At 38.4% G+C, this 20,956-nt stretch overlaps 1 protein-coding gene across 1 annotated transcript in view; it reads right to left on the reverse strand.

The window, feature by feature from the left end:
• The window catches only part of LOC100927149 (cadherin-related family member 3), a 98,131-nt gene that overhangs the window by 62,851 nt on the left and 14,324 nt on the right, over positions 1-20,956 (reverse strand). The window contains exons 3-4 of the mRNA XM_012543546.2: positions 12,180-12,351; positions 8,381-8,469 (exon numbers count right to left, since the gene is read on the reverse strand). Of these exons, the coding sequence (XP_012399000.1) occupies positions 8,381-8,469; positions 12,180-12,351 (261 nt within the window). The remainder of the gene's footprint in view (positions 1-8,380; positions 8,470-12,179; positions 12,352-20,956) is intronic.

Genomic DNA, 20,956 nt, shown 5'->3' on the forward strand with positions numbered 1-20,956 from the left:
AAGCTCTCAACTTGCATACCAATTCCCATTACTCTACAATTCAAATTCGAGTTTTATGGCTGCAAGTCAGTAGAAAGTTCCACATTTTCTCCACTATACCACCCTGTTTCCCAGTTCTGAGATTCAAATGTGATATAAATGTAAAGTAAGTGCTACAAAGACTGAAAAGCCATGTAAATATAAGCCATTATTATTATTCAGATCTTTTAAAATTATTAAAATGCTTATTCTGTCATAGTTAATTTTTTAAATCCACATTCATGATTTCCTTTGTGCCCCAATAACCCTGTGAGATAAGTGATATAATTTGGGGCCATTTATCCTCATACTACAAGTGAGGAATCAGCTACTCATAGATGCTAAGGGACTTGCCCAAAAGCCACTGAGTTATTAATCAGAACTGAGATTAGAAACTCAATGAATCTATCCTACAGAAATCATGAGTGAATTGATTTTTTTAATGTTCTTCAAATCCAAAGTATTATATGAACTATATTCCAATCAAAATATGAATACTTTGTAGTAAAATATTTTAATTCTGGGTGTTTAAAAAAATATATTTTGAATCAAAATTCTAACAGTCACAACAATTTCTATAATCGAAATAGTCTGAGACCGTTTTTCAAAGAACTATTAAAGTTGACATTTGGAAACAGCCCAATAGATGAAGCCATATTTATTTTCAGCCAGAGCGATTTAAGATTTGAAATTGTACTAAGTACTTAGCCAATATGTTACATTTCAGGTGGATCAATCATCTGTGAATTATCTACACACTATACTCCAATGATTAATTCAAAGGCTTGAATATGAGGTCTTAGAGAGATGAGACTCCATTCAAAGTCTTCCCCCTAGAAACAATTAGGAAAGGAGTGTCAAGGACAAAAGCTGCTCTCTCATTAGTAACAAGTAGCTCTTTTGGCCATTTTCTCCTTTCATTATGAGATAGTAGGGCAATCAGAGCTTTGTCAAAGGTGCTGATAAGCATGCTAGACTTCTGCATGGATATCTACAAACCATACTGCTTTTCCTGGTCCATGCACTATGGAGATTTATGGGAGGAGGAAGGAGAAGGCAAGCCCTGGAAAAAGAGAAGGAAATTAAATTGAAAGTCAGCAGGGATTAGAAAATGAAATAAAGAGGATACACCATCCCCTCTCCTGAAACAAATTCTTCATTTGCTCATCTCCCTGAGGACCTGTCTTTTCAAATGATTTTGCCCCAGAAGCTAATTATAGCTTGAGATTGAGAAATATTAAGATAGTGGTTAGCTAAGGATATCTTTTGATTCCCCTAGTTAAAAGAGTTCTAGAACCATTCCCCATTTCAGTGAGTATTCTTGGGATGAATAAAATAATTTCTCTCTTGAATCCTTCTTCTCCTTGTTCTTTGTTTAATTGTCACCCTGTCAACCTTAGGCTGCTGAGGTGACACTGTCCCAGGGTCCACCATTTTAGGAATGACTCTCACCATGACTCTCTGAACTCTCCTTTACATCCCACTGTGCTTCTGTTCTCACAGCAACAGTCCCTTTCTTTTTTTCTCTTTGTTACAAAGGATGACTCAGGATAGAGCAGAAGGCCTTAGAAATGAAGATAATTTTTAAAAAATAAAATAGGAAAATTTAAATTTGTTTTAATGAAATCATATTCCTGTTTCAATGCCCTTCAGTACAATTAATGCATATTTAGCTTTGTTGCTAGTCAACACCATGGCCTTGCCTCAGTGGTGGCTAACGGGGATGCTCAGGTCATACAACTTGGAGGCTCACCTGTACTTAATGGAAAGTCCCCAGCCCTAACTCCTAGCTACATAAGCACTTCAGCGCCATTCCCTCCTTCCATCTTGAACATGTGCTTCCTCCATAGTCAGCATATCCCTCTAAGACTGGGGATAAATATTCATGGTCTTTTCTTCATCTGCCTTTTTAGCTTTCTACCTGTTCTCCATTAATTAGCTTCAGGTTATACAAGTGACCTTAAGGTCCCAATATGTCTCAGAGAGACAAGACTTTGGGTCTCCCTTTACAGAGTTAAACCGTCTTTCCCACTGGGGTGTGGAGGCCTGAGCAGCATGACAGAGACTTTTGTGAAAGATAGCATTTGGAAAGGAAGAACTTCAATTTCCTCTTCTTTACCCTAGAAAAAGGACAAGCGAGCAAGACAAAAGCTGGACATAAGGAACGCTTCTTCAATTAAAAGTCCTCTTCTTCAATTAAAAGTCCTCTGTAGCAGGCTGGGAAAGTGAGATGCAAATCAGAATTCTCAAGAGTTTATTCTGATTTCAGGGAACCAATATAATTCCAAGTAACAGCCCTTTGAAGGTGTCCCTAGGCTCTAAGCTGGTCCTCCTGCAACCTCTCCCACCTCCAAAAGCAGAATGGGTACAGCCCAAGCATCCCTCCCATACCCCTCATGTCCCTTTACCCTCCCAGCACCCAAATTACTCAAGGTCAGTGTAGTTAGAAACCTGCTGGTTTTCCAAGCACTTTCTCCAACCAGCCAAGAGACTAGAAGCATTAGGAGACTGTGAGCCATTTTGCCTTCTCCCTCATCAAAAGCCTCCTTCCATGCTTCCTCACTAGGATCAAAGATTGATGACTGGGAGCGAACTCTGAGAGTAGCAGCATATTTTAGCACTCAAGTTTCTGAGAAGAAAGTACAGAGAGTCCTCATGTCCCCTCATTACTGAAACTGAGCCCTGGGCTCAGGCAAGCATAATTGCTCTCCTGCCTCTTCATTCTGGACTCTCCAACTTCCTCTCCCATTTTTGAAAACCCAACTTGGAGCAAGCTTGTTACATCTATGTGATATAGGACTCCGGCCCCTGCCTTCTACCTGATAGATATTTCCCTCCTGGAAAAAAAGAAGCCATTAGGAACACAAGAAAAGGAACAGTAACAGCCAGCAACCTTGGACAGCACTCCTGATGTCACAGCAAGGCCCTGTCATGCAAGGAAAATATTTTCTGAATATTAAAATGATTTTAAATCAGAAAGACCTGAATTCAAATTCTGCCTTGGACAATTAATAGAGGCTTGACAGTGAGCAACTTCATTAAACTTCTCTTGATCTCAGTTTTTTATCTGTGAAATGGGACCTCCTGGAGTCTTTATGAGGATCAATGCAAAGAACTTTGTTATGTTAAAGTGTTAGGTTGTTTGTTTGTGTGTATGTGTGTAGTTGTTCAGTCATTTTTCAGTTGTGTCCAACTCTTTGTGACCCCATTTGGAGTTGTCACTGAAAAGATACTGAAATAGTTTCCCTCTCCAGCTCATTTTACATATGAGAAAACTGAGGCAAACAAGGTAATTGGCTTGCTCTGTAAAGGGAGACGCATAGTCTTGTCCCTCTGAGACTTACTGGGACCTTAAGGTCACTTGTATAACCTGAAGCTAATTAATTGTCCAGTAAGTGTCTGAACTCAGAGTTTCCTGAGTCCAGGTCCAGTGCCCCATCCAGAGGGCCACTTAATTGTCCTAAATACTAACTTCCTATTCACAGCTAGCTAGCTATTCGTTGTGAGTTCTTATTATGAATTTCAATAATCAAATAATGCTATAATTGAGTCTGGCTAATTAAGGAAATTTTTAAATAAATCCTTTTTTCAAAAGACCTTTATAATGAAATATATAGACATCTTGGAGGTTAGATTATTGGTTGTTTGGACTTTTTTTAAAAACATGTTCTTTTCTTTAAACATAGCACATCAGTATTTAAATAGCCATCAGTCCCATTTATAAAGCACGTCCCAGAGGAGTTTGCCACACCTGTCAATCCACTCCAGACACTAATCAATCAAACACAAGAAGTCTAGACTAGAGGGAAAAAACCCAAGTGTCACGTCTATGTGACTGCCATAAGATGATTAAAAATGGAATTTGTCAGTGAACCTTTTTTAGACATCAAAGCCTGTTCCATGAACAAAAAGTTCTTGCCACTAAAAGCCTTGGCAGTGTCAAATGGCTCAGTATCAGGAACTGAGAAAATTTCAACAGTGAAAATGACATTAGAGAAAATCTATTACCATCTGCTTTGCTGCTGCATCTGAAGGGCCAGGGGACCTTCCTGTTGGATTCACCACTGAAACCTTTTAGTACATCTTTCCTTCTTTGAAATGTGAATTCTGGGGGCAGCTAGGTGGTGCAGTGGATAGAGCACCAGCCCTGAAGTTAGGAGGACCTGAGTTCAAATCTAGCCTCAGACACAATACTTCCTAGCAGTGGGACCCTAGGCAAGTCACTTAACCCCAATTGCCTCAGGGGAAAAAAATTGATTTCCTAAATGCTTAACCTGTTGTGTTTTTTTGGTTCTCAAAATCTGGGGCCTATCATATGCCTAAGGTCAATAATTATTCATATTGACACAGGGTTTTCCTGCAACTTTACAATTCCTATAACCCTTTCCTCACAACCACCTCATGAAGAATATAGAACTATTACTTCAATGGTGGTGATTTTGTGGTTGATGAGAATAATGAGGGGGGCCATTTATAAGAAGACTTCAAACTCAAAACACCTCAAATCCAACCTTCTGTGGGAGGCATTTCCTAGAGCTTGTTAGTACCCTCCTCCTGGGATCACCCTCACCTGGGTGGTGGATCAACCACCACCCCGCACATGTTTCTGGGAAGTACATAGTCATTTGAATGTCATCTCCCCCATTTGAAGGTAAGATTTTTCTGAATTCTTGTCTGAGATGAGGTGGTGACTCTTTCACTGAGTTCACCAGTAGCTTACCCTGCTACCAACCCCTACTTCCCATCTGCAACCTGATTGTATCCCAGAATTCTCTGACATGGACCAGTGTCTTAGAGTCTCTGTCTTGCCCTTTAGAGTATATTGTCCCAGAGCTCTCTCCCTATCAGCTTTATGCCACAGAATCTTTCATATAATTGAATCTCTCTTTTAAAAAATTTGAGAAGTGTTTGCCCCAGGTACCAAAACTTGTTTTGTTTTCATTATTTATAACTAGTTAAACTCGGCTCCTGATGATAAGCACTTTTAAAATTATATATGTATATATATATATAAAGATATAGATAGCTAGATACATATATACATACATTCTATTGCCCCTCATGACTAAAGTATTGGTCAAAACTGGAATCAACTAATTATAGAAACTAAATAAAGTCTTAAAGAGAAGAAAACCATCACTGAGAAACCATACTAAGCTCCTGACTCACAAAATTAGATTAGCTGTATTGAGGGGTGATTAAATACAGGTTTTCTAATAGCTCTCAACACTGTTGAAGTCATTCCTCATTTAATGAAACTTTTAAGGAACATTTTGATGGCTGAGCCTTCCTATCCATGGACCCATAAGCCAACCCACTTTGGAGTAAAATATAGGGACTCGGACCAGCAGCACTGAGTCAGTATGAGAAATCCGGGGATGGCCTTCATCTCGCATGAGCTGGGGCCGTTAATTGGCTAGAAAACCATTGTGATTGCATGCTGGGTTCCAAGTTTACCTATTTGCTGATGATGTAGTTTTCCTTTGAGAAAAGGGCAAGGGAGTAGATAATTCTCAAGCAAGAACCAGGAAAGCAGTTGAAATGTGACATCTGATTCGCATGCACATAGATCTGCCTGGTGGCGAGTTCAAAACTATTATCTCGTACGTGTTATTTGGTGCAAGACGCATGATTAGGCGACTTAATTATATGTTGTAAAGGAAGCTGTGACCTTTCCAGTTCTCTCTTAGATAAGATGTTGAGGTATTGGGAGGAGGGTGAGAAGACTGTGTGGGAGTCTGATAAAATGCTACTGTTTTTTATGTAATTACCAGAGTTATTCAATGCTCTTAAAAAAAAAAAAAAAAAAAAAAAAAAACAGCATTGATGAGGATTCTGGTATTGCTTGCTAGCTGTCTCTGGGGGAAAATGTGGATCCTCAATAAATGGACATATATCTCTAGTACAGCTATGGGGAAACTATGAATCCCAGCACTCCAATACTAGCTTTGATAATAATATGACTACACAAACAATTTCTCTATCTGTTTCTCAGTTTAGGGGAAACAACACATGATTAACAGTAACAAGGGGCAGCCGTGTGGTACAGTGGATAGAGTATGAAGACTGGAGTCAGAAAAAGTCATCTTCATGCGTTCAAATCCAGCTTTGGACACTTCCTAGCTCTGGGATGCTGGGCAAATGACTTCATCCTGTTTGCCTCAGTTTCCTTATCTATAAAATGAACTGGAGAAAGAAATGGCAAATCTCTGTGAATAAAATCCCACATGACATCACAAACAGTCCAACAAGAGAGAAAAAAGACTGAGTCACAACAATGGAAGAAAGAAATCACTTCCGTATTGTTTACCTGCCTTCTGCCATCACCGTACTTTGATAAATACCAGACTTAATAAATATTTGTTGATCTTTTTGGTATTAATGAATCATAATAGCAAATGCTAACAAACTAATGTGATATCCTGGTCTATCCATCTATCATGTAACTAGATAATTCAACTGACTGGGGTTCCCTATACCATTCATTACATTGATAGAAGGAGTTTATGCATTTCTTAAACTGTTTATACTTATTCATTTGCTTGTTGACTTTTCCATTAGATTGTAAGCTTTTTGAGAACAAGTAAGGTTTTTTTGTCTTTTTTTTTTTGTATCCCCAGTACTTACCACAGTCCTTGACACAAAGTAGGCATTTAATAAATATGCATTGATTGACTGACTGATGTTCCCTATACCAATGAAATCACATCCCGCATCTAAACCCTCTCTCAATGGACTGGATAACAAAAAAAAATTCAAAGATAAAGAAAACATTTATCTGACCACTAGAAAATGATAATCTCATTGAAGATCTGAGACAAGTAAACTAAAATGTAAAATAGAACGTTGCAGATATAGATACTATACATGTATCCATTATGTATTTATACTCCATGCAAAGAGAAAAATCTGAGGGAGGAAATATGCCTTCTTTCATGCAGCTGGCAGGATCAGGGTACACTTCAGGAAAGGAGTGACTTTTGATTTCAATTTTAAAGAATGAACAATATTAAAAAGAGGGAAATTGAGAGGAAGGGGGCAGTAAGACAGTCCAGGCACTGAGAAGATCATGAGGGACAGTTGAAAGGAATGAAGGGGAGTATAAGGTCATGAAACAGTAAATAATCCAGTTTTTTCTGGAGCACAGAGCAGTGATATCAGGGACCTCAATTAGAAATGGAAGCAATTAAAGCATTTATAAAAGATACAGATTGACTTAAAAAGCCATTCATCAATATGGTTCACGATTTATTACATTTTATTTGTTTTATTAACTATTTCCCAATAACATTTTAATCTGATTAGGGCAGGTTTGGGGAAAATTGTGGAGCTCTGTGTTTACCACCTCTGGTGTAAAGTATACAAAGAGAAAAAAATGAGAAATAAGGCTTGAACACTGGTTGATTCAACAGCATGGAGAACCTGGAATTCTAGATGAAGAAATACAGAAGAATTCAACAGGAAATAAGGAGTCATTGATATGTTTGTTTGTTTGTTTGTTTTGCTGAGGCAATTAGTATTAAGTGACTTGCCCAGAATCACACAGCTAGGAGCTGTTAAGTGTCTGAGACTAGATTTGAACTAAGGTCCTTCTGACTTCATTGCACCACCTAGCTGCCCCATTGAAAGGTTTTGAGGAGCAAAGCGATGTACTCAAATCTGTGCATCAGATAAAATAGCCCAACAGGCAATGAAAATTGGATGAGAAGAGGGAGACTAATGGCAAGGAAATAAATTAGGAAGCTGTGAGATTAATGGAGGACAATAGTTTTAATAATAGACATTGATGAGGGAGCTCTCAGAGACACATACGGCAGAAGTAGAACCAATAGAACTTGGATATGGAAAGTGAAGAAGAATGATCAGACAAGAGATTCCAAGTCCAAGTAACTGGGAAAATAGAAAACATGTCATACTAATATAATATCATCTGCTGTATAAATACACTTTTCTATATTTCAACATTTAGCTAGATTGAGACGTCTTAACTTATGAGGCAGGAATTGGAGACTTGGGTGAGAAAATGTAGGTAACCAGTCCATTACAAAATCAATAATTAAGATCCCTATGTATTACCGGAATAATTAGTTCTGTCAGAAAACAAAAGCATTTGTGTGCAGCCATGATGACAAGAGAGCAGCATAAAAAGGGCTAAGATCTTGTTGCAGAAAGAGCCATCACTCTGTTATACAGGGAATGAAATGTAGCAGAGTTCAGGCAATGTCTGGAGAGCTCAATGATGCTCTGTAATTAAGTGGCCCAGAATGATGGCACTGATTTTCACCTTCGCTTTGTGTGTGGATATAGCCTCAAATGGGAAGGACCAGACCTCACGGCACTCAGTTCAAACAACATAAATTACCTTTAAGACAGCATTCTCCGGGTCCTTGGCTCTCACTCTGTAAAGTATGGTGCCCACAGCAGCGTCCTCTGGAATATAAATCTCTGTAACTGCCAGGAGAGATAAAGTGTTCAAGCTTGAGTCCAGTGCCACAAGCTACTCTAAGCTTAAAAAGCAGAATCACATCCAAGTATGTTTTAGGGAAAGTTAAAAGACATTGTTGACATTCAATAAGGAGCTAATGTGGAAAGACCATTGGATTAAGAGACAGAAGAAAAGGATTCTGGGGCTGACATTGACACAGATACATCTCTGGGTAAATTTCCTCATTTTAAAAAAGGGATAAAGATATATAGATATAGATATGTGTGTATCTATGTGTACATGTGTGTGTACACACACACACCCTGTCTGCCTTCTACATTGTGTGTAAATCAAATGAGATGATGCTTGCAAAGTTGTTTTATTAACTGGAAAGCATTGTAAAATTTTACAATATTATTCTCTAACTAGAAAACATCGATCCTTTCCCTGAATTCCCCTAGTTTTTGAATCTCTCTTACGTACTTAACATGTATTCTTTGTTTAGAAAAGCAGCAAGGCACACTGGGAGCTCTGTTGGTTGGTTAGCCAGCTATTTCTCACATACTTAACAATATTTTCCTGCCTGATATCAACAGCATCTCTCCATGCTATCTTCTCCATTAGAACATAAGCTTTTGGAGGTAGGCACTGTCTTGATTGCTAGCATTTAGCCTCTCACATAAAAGTGTTTAATAACTGCTTCTTCTGTCTTTAGAAGAGCAGTATGAGTGAGTTTGAATCCCATACCTGTGGAACCATGGGGAAATCACTAAATATTAAACCTCAGTTCTCTCATCTATAAAATGGAATAATGATACCTGTAGCACCTGCCTCATAAATTTCTTATAAAAGCTCAAACAAGTTAATGTATATCTAGTGCTTTGTCAACTTTAAAGCACTTACATGAATGTCAGTTATTATTGTTACTTTTACAATGTGTTTAGGTCCTTATCTTATCTCCACTGAGACTGGCAAGGACCAGGAGGGCAAAAACTCATTCAAAAACTTTCTATCTTCTTCAGTACTTAACTGTGAGGTTTACACAGTGAGTGCTCAAAAAATATCTGCTGAATTAATTATGGAAAGTTTCCCTTTTCCATCCTTAAAAACCCTTCAATTGAGCCTATCATCTCTGCTATGTCCTGCCTTTTAGTTAAAAATGAACTCTTTTGGTCAATTCTGATGGATGGGGCTTTTCTCAACAATGAGATGATACAGGCCTGTTCCAATGATCTTGTGATGAAGAGAGAGGATTGTGGGAACTGAGTATGGAGCACAACAGAGCATTTTTTCACTCTTTTTGTTGTTCTTTGCTTGCCTTTTATTGTTTTCCTTTTTTTTCCTTTTTGATTTGATTTTTTCTTGTGCAGCAAGATAATTGTATATGTATGTATATATTGAATTTAACATATATTGGATTATTTGCCATCTAGGAGATGGGGTGAGGGAAAGGGGGGGGGGAATTGGAACACAAGGCTTTTGCAAGGGTCAGTGCTGAAAAATTATCCATGCATATGTTTTGTAAGTAAAAAGCTTTAATTTAAAAAAAATGAACTCTTTGACAATGCATGCAAAATTGATAGAGCCCCTTCCACTAGGCACTTTTACTTTCTTTTTCTCACTCTTTTCTAAATCCTCTGCAATCTGTCTTCCTACCATATCCTTCTATTGGAACTGCTCTCTCAATGTTATCAATGATCAGGAGTCATTTAGCCCAGCTTCTTCTATTTACAGCTGGGGAAACAAGAAAGGAAATAATTTGCCTAGGGTCTCATAAGGTCACTAGGATTTCAACTCTGGTCCACTAACTAATGATCCAGCAGCACTTGAACAAGTAATGATATTCACCTGCAAAATAGGATTAATACTTTATTGCCTTACAGTGTTAGGAAAGAAGGACTTTATAAATCATCCAGTAAGTCTGAAATAAAAGTTAATTATTGGTGTTCCCCCTCATTTCTCTGTTTTTTGTAGTTGGGGAATAAATAATAATAATAATAGGATGGTTATAAGATTTAAGGTTGGCAAAAACTTTACAAATAATATTTCATCTCTACAATAACTCTGGAAGATAGATGCTGCTGTTATGATCACCATTTTACAGGTGGAGAAACTGAGGCAGACAGAGGTTACAGCTAATAAGTTGAGGTCAGATTGGAACTAAAACCTTCCTGACTCCAGGCTTACCTCCAATCCACCTAGCTTCCTAGTTAGCATAGAAGAAAGAAAACTAGACTTAGAGTTAGGGAATCTCAGTTTGAATTCTATCTTGGCTGGGTGACCCTGGGCAAGTCACTTCTGGACTATAAAATGAAGATAATAATGTTTTGGCCCCCTACTTCAAATTGTTAGGACATTCTGAGGAAAGTATTCTGCAAAAGAGTTCAATATGAATGAAAGTTCATAATCAATTTCAGGTGTAGCTTTACCACTTTAAAATACTGAGAAAGTTCCACTACATCATTAAGCCTATTTCCAGTCTGATTCTCAAATGATTCTCTATTGATCCAAACTAAAAGCTGAAGACTGGTGATAATCTGCTCTCAACCTGATTTGTTTAGCAGTTGGGAAATGTGACTTGATTACCACAAAAACAAAATAATCTAAGGTAGTATTGGAGGTAGAACATCAGGAAAGAGGGGGAAGTAGCCCTTTAATTCTAGCAAAAAGAATATGGGACCATCAGCCAGCCAGAAAGATTTGATTTCAAATCATCCAGGCTTGGGCGATTGCTATCTTTGACCCTGGATAAGTCACGTAACTTCTATTTACCTCAGTTTCTTACCTCTGTAAAATGGGGATAACAATAGCATCTTCCTCCCAGACTTGCTGCGAGGGATAAAATGGGATCATATTTGTAAAGTGCTTTGCAAAATTTAAAGCGCTCTATAAATGCTAACTATTAATTTGAGCATTACTTTAGCCAGGATATAGATAACCTGGAGAGCATCCAAGAAGACAATGAGTATGGACCTTTGAGATCTGGCCTTATATGAATCATCCCAAGGAATTAAAGATGGTTAGCACTGAGAAAAGAAGGCATAAGGAACATATGAGATCGATTTTTAGGTATTTGAAAGGCTGTCATGTATAAGATGGATTAGCTTTGTTCTGCTTGGCTGTGGAGAGCAAAACTAAAATTGAATAAACTAAATTACAAAGGGGGAAAGTATAAGGTTTCTGTAAAGAAAAACTTCTTTAAAAGAAGAACCAGTCCAGGCCAGATGACCACTTCTGAAATATATTGTAGTGCATTTTCAAGCCAAGATTAGACTAGATGACCAGAAGAATTTCTGTCACTCAGGGAAAAACCTACCTTCCATACCTTTGAAATCGGGACTATTGAGAGTCTCAGCAGGGAATAAATATTTTAAAATATCATAATTATTTAATTAAAATTCATTAATTATAAAGGATTAAATAAATTAATCATTTAATATTAAATACTATTTTTGCTGGCTAACTGGCTAGGAATCTTCTTTTGTCACAAAAAAAAAAAAAAAAGGGAAAAATATCTAATGGTCTTTAAAGTCGATCCTGACTAGATACGTGAGGGTTATACTGCAGAGAATGTAGCATCCAGATTAACTCTATAAATAAGAAGAGCAAAAGCATAAATGATATCAAAATCAGGATAATCCCAGTGTTTGGCCTGGGATCAGTACTTAATAGGAAGTATGCTTATGCATAAACAGAATCATTCAGGCCCATTTTAAGACATAAATAACCTCTATACCTTGGTCGACTTGAGCAAGCGATCCTATGAAAGTGGGTGGTTCGTTGACATCTACAATCTGGATCGAAATGGTCTGAGTTGCCGAGTTGCCTCTACTATCCCGGGCGTAGATCACCAGAGTGTAGAAAGCCACCGTTTCAAAGTCCAGCTGGGGTTCTTTGGCTATTGTCAGCTAATCAAAAGAGATGTAGTTCAAAGTGTGAGATTTTCCACGTAAAAAGCTTATCAGAAGAGTGAAACAAATCGAGATGATCAGAACATCTCCATCAATCACGTTATCTTCATGGAGGCGAGCCATTGTCTGGGACCGGATCTCATTCAGAAGGGTAGAGATGGAAGCTCTGGATATGCAGGTAACAGCTTCAGAAGAGGAATGAGAACATTTTCTGGACCTGGGTACTTGCCAACCTCCCTTCATACTCATTCAACAATTTTTTTTTTTTTTTTTTTTTTTTTTTTGTGTGTGTTCTCCTGTCATTACCCTCATCTCCTTCCCACAAAAAATCTGGATTGGTCCTCAGGTTCCTGCATAGAAATTTTTGCCTTATCTTCCCAGCCCATCCTCCAAATTCCATGTCAACTTTTCACCATGCCATTCTTTCCTATAATACTTTATATGTTTTCTTCCCCCATTAGGATGGAGGCTCCTTGAGGGAAGAGATCACCTTGATTTATTATCTTTGTAACCCCAGCTTTTAACAGAATGCCTGGCACAGAGTAAGTGCTTAATAAATGTTTTGTTTATTTAGAAAGAAAACTACCAAAATATTGTCATCGGTAAATAGATTCTTTTTTCTTCTGAGATAATTGGGGTTAAGTGACTTGTCCAGAGCCACACAGCTAGGCAGTATTAAGTGTCTTAGGTCAGATTTGAACTCAGATCCTCCTGCCTGCAGGGCTGTTGCTATATCCACTGCCCCACCTAGCTGCCCCAGTAAATAGATTCTTTACTTGTAATGCAAGGAAATTGCACAGAAAGAGAAAATTCTAAGTATCAATTCAAACCAATTTCCCTATAGCGTTCCTTTCATACAGAAAAACAACAAAAATCAAAGAAAATGTTTACATGAATACATGGGAATACAAACGCATTATCAAGAAACAACTGCTCTAATAAGATACAGGTGATTTCAAAGCAGAGTCAAAACACGATACAGATGACTGAAACAATAATTCACTATAAAAAGAAAAATTCATTTAAACCGGATACCAAGTATAGGAAGCTTTCCCCACAAAAACTTTTTTTATATTTCTTGTTTTCCCAGAAAACTAAAATATCCCTGTTAAATTCAAGCTAGAATTACTTAGATTCAGTTAGTAAAATCCTATTTTGCTAACCACCTATCTCGATCGGATTCAGTTCACATTTCTTCTTGTCAGAGGCTCTACTTTTTTTTTTTACTGTTGCTCACGCTCCTATTCCCATACCTATTTTGCTGTTTCTCAAACTCATACATAACTTTGCAAAGGCTACATCCTTCCTATTTGGAAGTCAGGGAGTGAGCATTCTCACTTAGTCTTCTTAGAATTCTTAGTTTCCTTCAAGGCCCATTCCCCTAGTTGCAAATACTCTCCCTTGTCTCAAATTATTTATTAAACTAATGTGGTCCTCTCTTGAGAGTTAAAATTGTTCTTTTTTTTCTGTCTCCCCAATACTTAACAGTCACATGCACAGAGTAGGCATTCAATAATGTTTATGGGATGGAGTGGAATGAAAACGCACTGGGACCAGAGAGTGAATTTCCCTCCCTGGGGAATGATAACAACATCCCAGTAACCTTAAGCCTATTTATCTACCTGTTAGGGCAGTCAAACTTTGGTCTCTTCACTGGCTGCCAAATTGAATATTTGCTTGGCAAATGTTGTGAAATTCTGGTTTCAAAAGTTGTCCAATTGGTAGAGAACCAGAAACTCAGATGTCCCATCTTTTATTCTATTGGAAAACTCCAGCGACAATCACCTTTATCGTGTGTGTGTGTGTGTGTGTGTGTGTGTGTGTGTGTGTGTGTGCTCTTTCTCTGAATCTAATCCCTTTCTTTTAATTCTGTGCTGATGGTGAAATAATCCCAGCCTCTTGATCCTTGACTCAATTAAGGTCAAAGTCCATCTGGAAGTTTCGGACTGCCTTCTGAGCATGATCCACACCTGTGAGCCTCCCACACCCAATGGTTTATATGAAATAGGACAGAAGACAAACAAATACATTTCATCAGACTTAAGATCAACTCTGTGAGCGCTATCTTTGCTCCTATTAATAGTGTGGCAGTAATTAATATTGATGGACTTCCTCTCTCATTGGTTTGACCATCTCTGCCTGGATATCTAGTCAATCAACCAGCATTTATTAAGTGCTTACTATTACCAGGCAAACGTGCCCAATAAACCCGATACCTTCTTTCTCACTCTTTCTTTCAGAGCCTCCAGAACACTGAACTAGCTCTGGCAGTGCATGTGTCCATCTCACTATCAATGTGAACATCCCTGGAAAGTATACTGCTAACTTATCCACAGCATTCAAAACTTCACCGTTTGCTTTAAGTGATGGCTCCCCCCATGGATAGTGTGGTGCTGGCTGATGGAGGACCTGGGTGTTTTTGTTTTTGGTGTTAATTGTTGAGCCAAAATCAGCACAAGCAGCAGAGAATTCATCCATGTTTTGTTGCATCACAGCTTCGGAGACTACATTGAATGCACAGTCACCTGAAAACAAAAAAACCAGGCACCAACCCTCCCTCCACTTTAGTTTTGGCTTGGAGCCTTTTCAAGTTGAAGAATTTGCCATAGTACTTTGATTCCATATTTGTCTTCATTGGAGATGTTTGAGAATGTGCATGAAAACATCATGCTAGGGGCAGCTAGATGGGGAAGTGGATAGAGCACCAGCCCTGAAGTCAGGAGGAGCTGAGTTCAAATCTAGCCTCAGACACTTAATATGTCCTGGCTGTGTGACCCTGGGCAAGTCATTTAACCTCAATTGCCTCAGGGGAAAAAAAACACATCATGTTAAAAAGTATAGGAGCAAGCACACAACCTTGTTTCACTCCATTGGTGATTGGGAAAGCTCAAGAGCATTGTCCATTGTCCAGATTCCAGACAAGCGTGCCGCCATGTAATTGATGTACTCTACTTAAATAGAAATTGTAGGTGGCAGGTAATCTGAAAAAGTAAAATTCTAGTAACTGAGGGAAAAAGGAAAGCCTCCTGCATAAGGTGTGATTTGATTTGATTCTTGAAGAAAGTCAGGTAAAAAACAGTGAGACAGCAAAGCATTCTGGGGAGAAAGGGACCCTTTCCAGGGCAAAGTCAAGGAAATGGATATGGAGTCCCCCAGATTTGGGGAACTGCATACAGATAATGACAGCTAGATCCCAGAGTCTTTGGAGGGTTATATAAATAACCTCTGTGGACTTTACTCTTGGCTGCTTAAACTTATGGGAGATTGCAGAGATCTGCTCTTAGCTATATTTTCAAACAGGGTCCTATTGTTAGCTCTGTTCCATGACCAGAAAATTTAATCACTTCCAATTGTCTTAGGGATACTTTGAAGATCATCTGACATGATAAGGTAGCAGACACTGAGGTTCTTTCTCAAGCTGAACTGTCAAACCTTCGAATTCTAATGCAGAAAGCACAACTCCAGTGGGCTGTACATGTGGCTCAAATGCCAGATGTGTGCTTACCATAAAAAAAAATTTTAAAAAGCTATTTTATAGACGACTCGCACAAGACAAACACCCATATGGTAGTCTGAAGAAGTAATACAAGGACCCTCCCAAGGTCTCTCTGAGGAACTTTGCTGTCAATTGTGAGATCTAGAAGATGTCCTGGCACAGGACATCCAGCATGGCATGGTACATCAAAGAAAGCACTGTACTCCATGAGTAAAGAAGGATCACAGCATGAGCTGTTCAAATTCCGAGATTTCTCTGTCCCAAATGTTCTGATTTGTGTCTAACCTGTAAGAGAACCTTCCAGACTCACACTGGGTTCACCAACCACAGCAAGCACACTTTGCCTTGACCCCAACATCATGATGTCATTTGTCCTCTTCAAAAACATGTAGCGACAATTCCATCACTACCCAATCCCCAGTGGAACAAAAGTATTTATCTCTTCCTATTTTATTACTATCTTTATTACTTACTTACAGAACCATGGAATTTGAAAATTAGAAAGAGGTTCAATAGCTATTTTCAGGAGCAACCAATACCAGAAAGGAATTCCCATTGGATCATAGCCATCTCCTCCAAGGAAGCCCATTTCACTTTTGGTCAGCTCTCATTATTGGGAAAATTTTCTGCAACTCTGCAACTTCCACCTATTCCTCCTGCTGCTGCCTTCTGAGTCCGAGCAGAACAAACCTAATTCTCCTTCACGTGACAGCCCCTTGAAGATGACTCTCATGGTCTTCCTGAACTTCCCCTTTCCCAGGTTCAATTTGCTGTTTCTTCAACTTAACTTCCCATGACATGAACTCAAGACTCTTCAGGATGCTGGTCACCTCCTTCTGGACACTCTCCAGTTTATCAATTTTCAATCATGGTGCCCAAAGAAATACATAATGGTCTAGATGGGGTCTGTACAAATACCTCCTTATTCCTGAAAAGCTCAACTCACTTAATGCAGTCCAAGATTTCATTAACTTTTTTAATTGCCTCATCACATGACTGATTCATAATGATCCTACTTTTATATTAGAGAAAGCCTTACATTTGTTCCTCAATGCAAGCCTCTAGCAGGATAATGTGATATTTAAGCATCAGAGGGCAACATGATGCTATAACAGGAATAGAAAAAGCTCTGGATTTGAAGTCTGGAGACGTGGGTTCTAATACCTTCTAATTTTATGATCTTGGAAAAATCACAACTTCAGTGAATCTCAGTTTGAGCTTTAGTGAAAAGAAAAGAAAAATACTCACCTTCTAGTTGATATTTAAAAAGTGTCCTATAAACCTAAAAGCAAGTTTTTAATCAGATAAGGCATGTTTGCCACTCCCTAAGAGTATCTATGTTTTCTGTGGCGTACTGCCCAGAAGAAAAGCTACTAGACTGGTAGACCAAGAGAATGCTGGCTTCTAACCTCATCACATGACTGAGACTGCTCTCCAAATAGACCAATAATCTATTAACTGCTAAATCTGATTGTCTTTTTTTTCAGTTCTCCTGGTTCTTGACCTATCTGCTCTATTTGACAGCACTAATCTTTCCTCCTAGACATTCTCACCTCTCTACATTTTCATAAAGAGACGCCATTCTTTCCTTGTTTGTTTCCTATCCACCTGACTTCCGATTCTTGATCATTTTTGCTAACTTATCAACTACAAGATGGCCCACATGATTCTATCCTGCTCTCTCTAGCCTCGCCTCTCCTTCATTAACCTCATTAATTCCCACAGGTAAAGTTAGCATTTCTATGTAGATGACTCCCAGGTCTATAGATCTAGCCCCAGAATTTCCTGAGCTTCAATCTTGTATCACATTTCGAACTAGATGTTTGAAGACATCGACAACTTAACATATCAAATAGCAAATCAAAATCATTAACTTTCCCCTAAAACTCACCCCTCTTCAAGTCTCCCAGACTTACAACAATGGCATTATCTTCAAATCTTCACTCTCCTTCATCCCATCTAACTAATCAGTTGCCAAATCTTATCATTTCTACCTCCATAACATCACTCCCAGCTGACTTCTTCTCTCACCACCTTAGAGCAAATCCTCATCATTTCACATCTAGATTAGGACAACAGACTTTTAATTAGTCTCTTTTCTAAAATCTCTCAGCCTATCAATACTGATGGCAAAGCAATTTTTCTTATAGGCATATCTGATCATGTCACTCCTATGCTCAACCAATTCCAGTGGCTCCCTATTTTCTCTGGAATCAGATATTAAATCCACTGTGGAGTGTCAAAAGCTCTTTTTGACCTTGCCTCAACCTAACTTTCCAACTTCACAGTAGGGATTCAACAAATTGTAATTGAATGATTGGTAATAGATTTCAGCTAAGTACTTAAAAATTTTTAGTATTTTTTTGTCAACAATATGGAAAAGAGGGGCAGTTAGGTGGCACAGTGGTTAGAGTGCCAGTCTTGAAATCAGGAGGACCTGACTTCAAATCTGACCTCAGACATTTAACACTTCCTAGTTGTGTGAGCCTGGTTAAGTCACTTAACCCCAATTGTCTCAGCAGAAAGGAAGGAAGGAAGGAAGGAAGGAAGGAAGGAAGGAAGGAAGGAAGGAAGGAAGGAAGGAAGGAAGGAAGGAAGGAAGGAAGGAAGGAAGGAAGGAAGGAAGAGACTAGATGACAATAATTAGGCAGATTTGGACCTAATTGAATAAGTAGGCTACAAGATATCTATGAATGTTCCAATATCAACTTGGAGGAAGATTTCTAAAGACATATCCCAACAAACCTGCACCTGGTCCCATGATGCTGAAGTTTTGAAGAATGAAGGCATTGCTTGCTTCTCCAAGTGTGCATGACCCCAAAACCTTGAGTAATTGCTAACATAATAGATGACAAAGTTGAAGTACCCCCAAAAATCTTGACTGGCAAAACCGAAATTTACTAGGGATAAATGGAAACAAAGGGTCAAAGAATCAATATCTCAAGTATAAGATGGAGACAGCATATTTAAGTAATACTACTTATGGAAAGCATTTGGAGTTTTAGCAGATCATAAACAACATAGAGAGTCAACAGTGTAGCATAGCAACCCCAAATGCTTTTCTAGACCAGCATTTTACTACTATTTAGTCACATCTGATCCTTCATGATCCTATAGAACCTAGCATGCCACACCCTTGTATTCTCTACTATCTCCTGAAGTCTGGCCAAGGCTACACCTAATTTTATAGAGAGGGCTAATGTTAGGAAGATTGAAGTTCATTGGTTGGGGAGTTGGAAGAGAGTTCATTGGTTTGCTGCTCATGAATTGTAGATGATGGTTCATGTTTATTGATTGATTCCATGACCCCATCTATCCATCTCATCCTCTTCCATCCCTTTTTCCTTCTGTGTTCCATCTTTCCCAACATAAAGGTCTTGTCCAACAAATCCCATCTACTCATTATGTGCCCAAAGTACTTAAGCTTTAGCTTCAGTATTTGTCCTTCCAATGAATAATCTGAATCAATATAAGTATTGGCTGGTTTGATCTTTCTGTCCAAGGTACTTTCAAAAGTCTTCTCATACACCGCAATTCAAAAGTGTTGATTCTGCTGTGCTCAGCTTTCCTTAAAGTCCAACTCTCATAGTCATACATTGCTACTGGAAAAATCAGAAGTTTTAATATAGATATCTAAACATAGGCATAATTTCTAGGGAAAATAATAAGATTTGCCCTCATTAGACCCTATCTCAGGTTCCATATTCATACATAGGTAAGCTGGGAAAGCTTCCTGAGAAGGGCACAAAGTAGCTAGAAAGGCATATGATTATCATAAGAAAGAATTAATCCTAAAGAAGACTCAGAAAGACGTGATAAGTGCCTCCTTGTGTATAAAGGACTGTCTCTGAAGAAAGATGATTATCTTTGTCTTCCAGGGGACAGAACTAGAAAGAAATAGATAAAAAATAACAGAGAGGCAAATTTAAGTTTAATTTAAGTTAACCCACTCAGCTTTAGAACTTTACCTTGAGGCTGATTGGTCTTCTAAAGTGCTAAAAACCTAAATAGTTTAACAATGCCATTAACAGTTTCAAGACATCCTATTAGCAGCAACTAGTGGGTTGGTTGTTGTACTTTATTCTTGAAAAATGTCAAAATGATATCTGTATGTTAGAGTTACTGTAGCTGATAAAACCAATATAAATTCAGAATGTTTTGTTAGAGGTCAGATACAAATGGTTCATGTGGTGAATACTTGGAGTGATTCTTTAAATCTGCACATCTCACATTTCATTTGCCCTGCTTCGACTCTGCTTTGCTCATAGAGCACAGCACCTTTTCTGATAAAGGCACACCATTTTGGACAGTCCTGTGCCAGTATCTCCCATGTCACCCAATCAATTCCAAATCTATTTCCTTTATCTTTGTAAAAGTCCTTGAACTCCTCTTGCCCTACAACCTAAAAAGTTTTAGTCAGTTTTTGTATAAGCAATAGACCACCTCCATACCTTATAAATGTCAGGTGGAATAGAATTAGCACCAGGAGCAGGAGAAGAAGCACACAAAGCCTCTCCTTCAGTTGGAAATTTGTCTGGAGGGGGATTGACTTCAACCTGAAGTAAAGATTCAATGGTTTCAACATTGATGACAGTCTGTTGAGAACACTATAGAAGTGTTTAGTCTATCACTAATCAATGTTGAGTAGATGAGATGCATAAATAACCTTCAGGGCATGATAAAAGTGCTTTGAATTATTTCTATTAGTATAAAACTGAATTTCTTTTGCCTTCTTACTGAGCCAAGAATCCTATATCTCTTTAAGCTTTACCTGTAGTTTCCTTTTAGTGAAGTTAAATGCTGCCTTCTCAGACATAGATGAATTGTCCTGCTAGTAAACCTGGGGAATTCTTGTTTTTCTTTTAGCAGATTCTGAATTTCACTATCATTTTCCTCAAACTAATCTTGATGTTTGCAAATGTTTTAACCCAAATGAACAAATGCAGTGCTGTACACCCAGTCTCTGAAAGCTTCCCATTCCTTTTCTGCTCCACTGTGTTGCCAAATGGGTGTTTGCTCAGCTTTCCCTCCAACTTAGCAACAAACTGTTCCCATGCAGAGAAATGTTCTGATCTGTTGACATTAATTCTTCTACTGCCTTTTGTG

This window comes from Sarcophilus harrisii, chromosome 1 (assembly GCF_902635505.1).
Source record: "Sarcophilus harrisii chromosome 1, mSarHar1.11, whole genome shotgun sequence".
NCBI classification, from domain to species: Eukaryota; Metazoa; Chordata; class Mammalia; order Dasyuromorphia; family Dasyuridae; genus Sarcophilus; species Sarcophilus harrisii.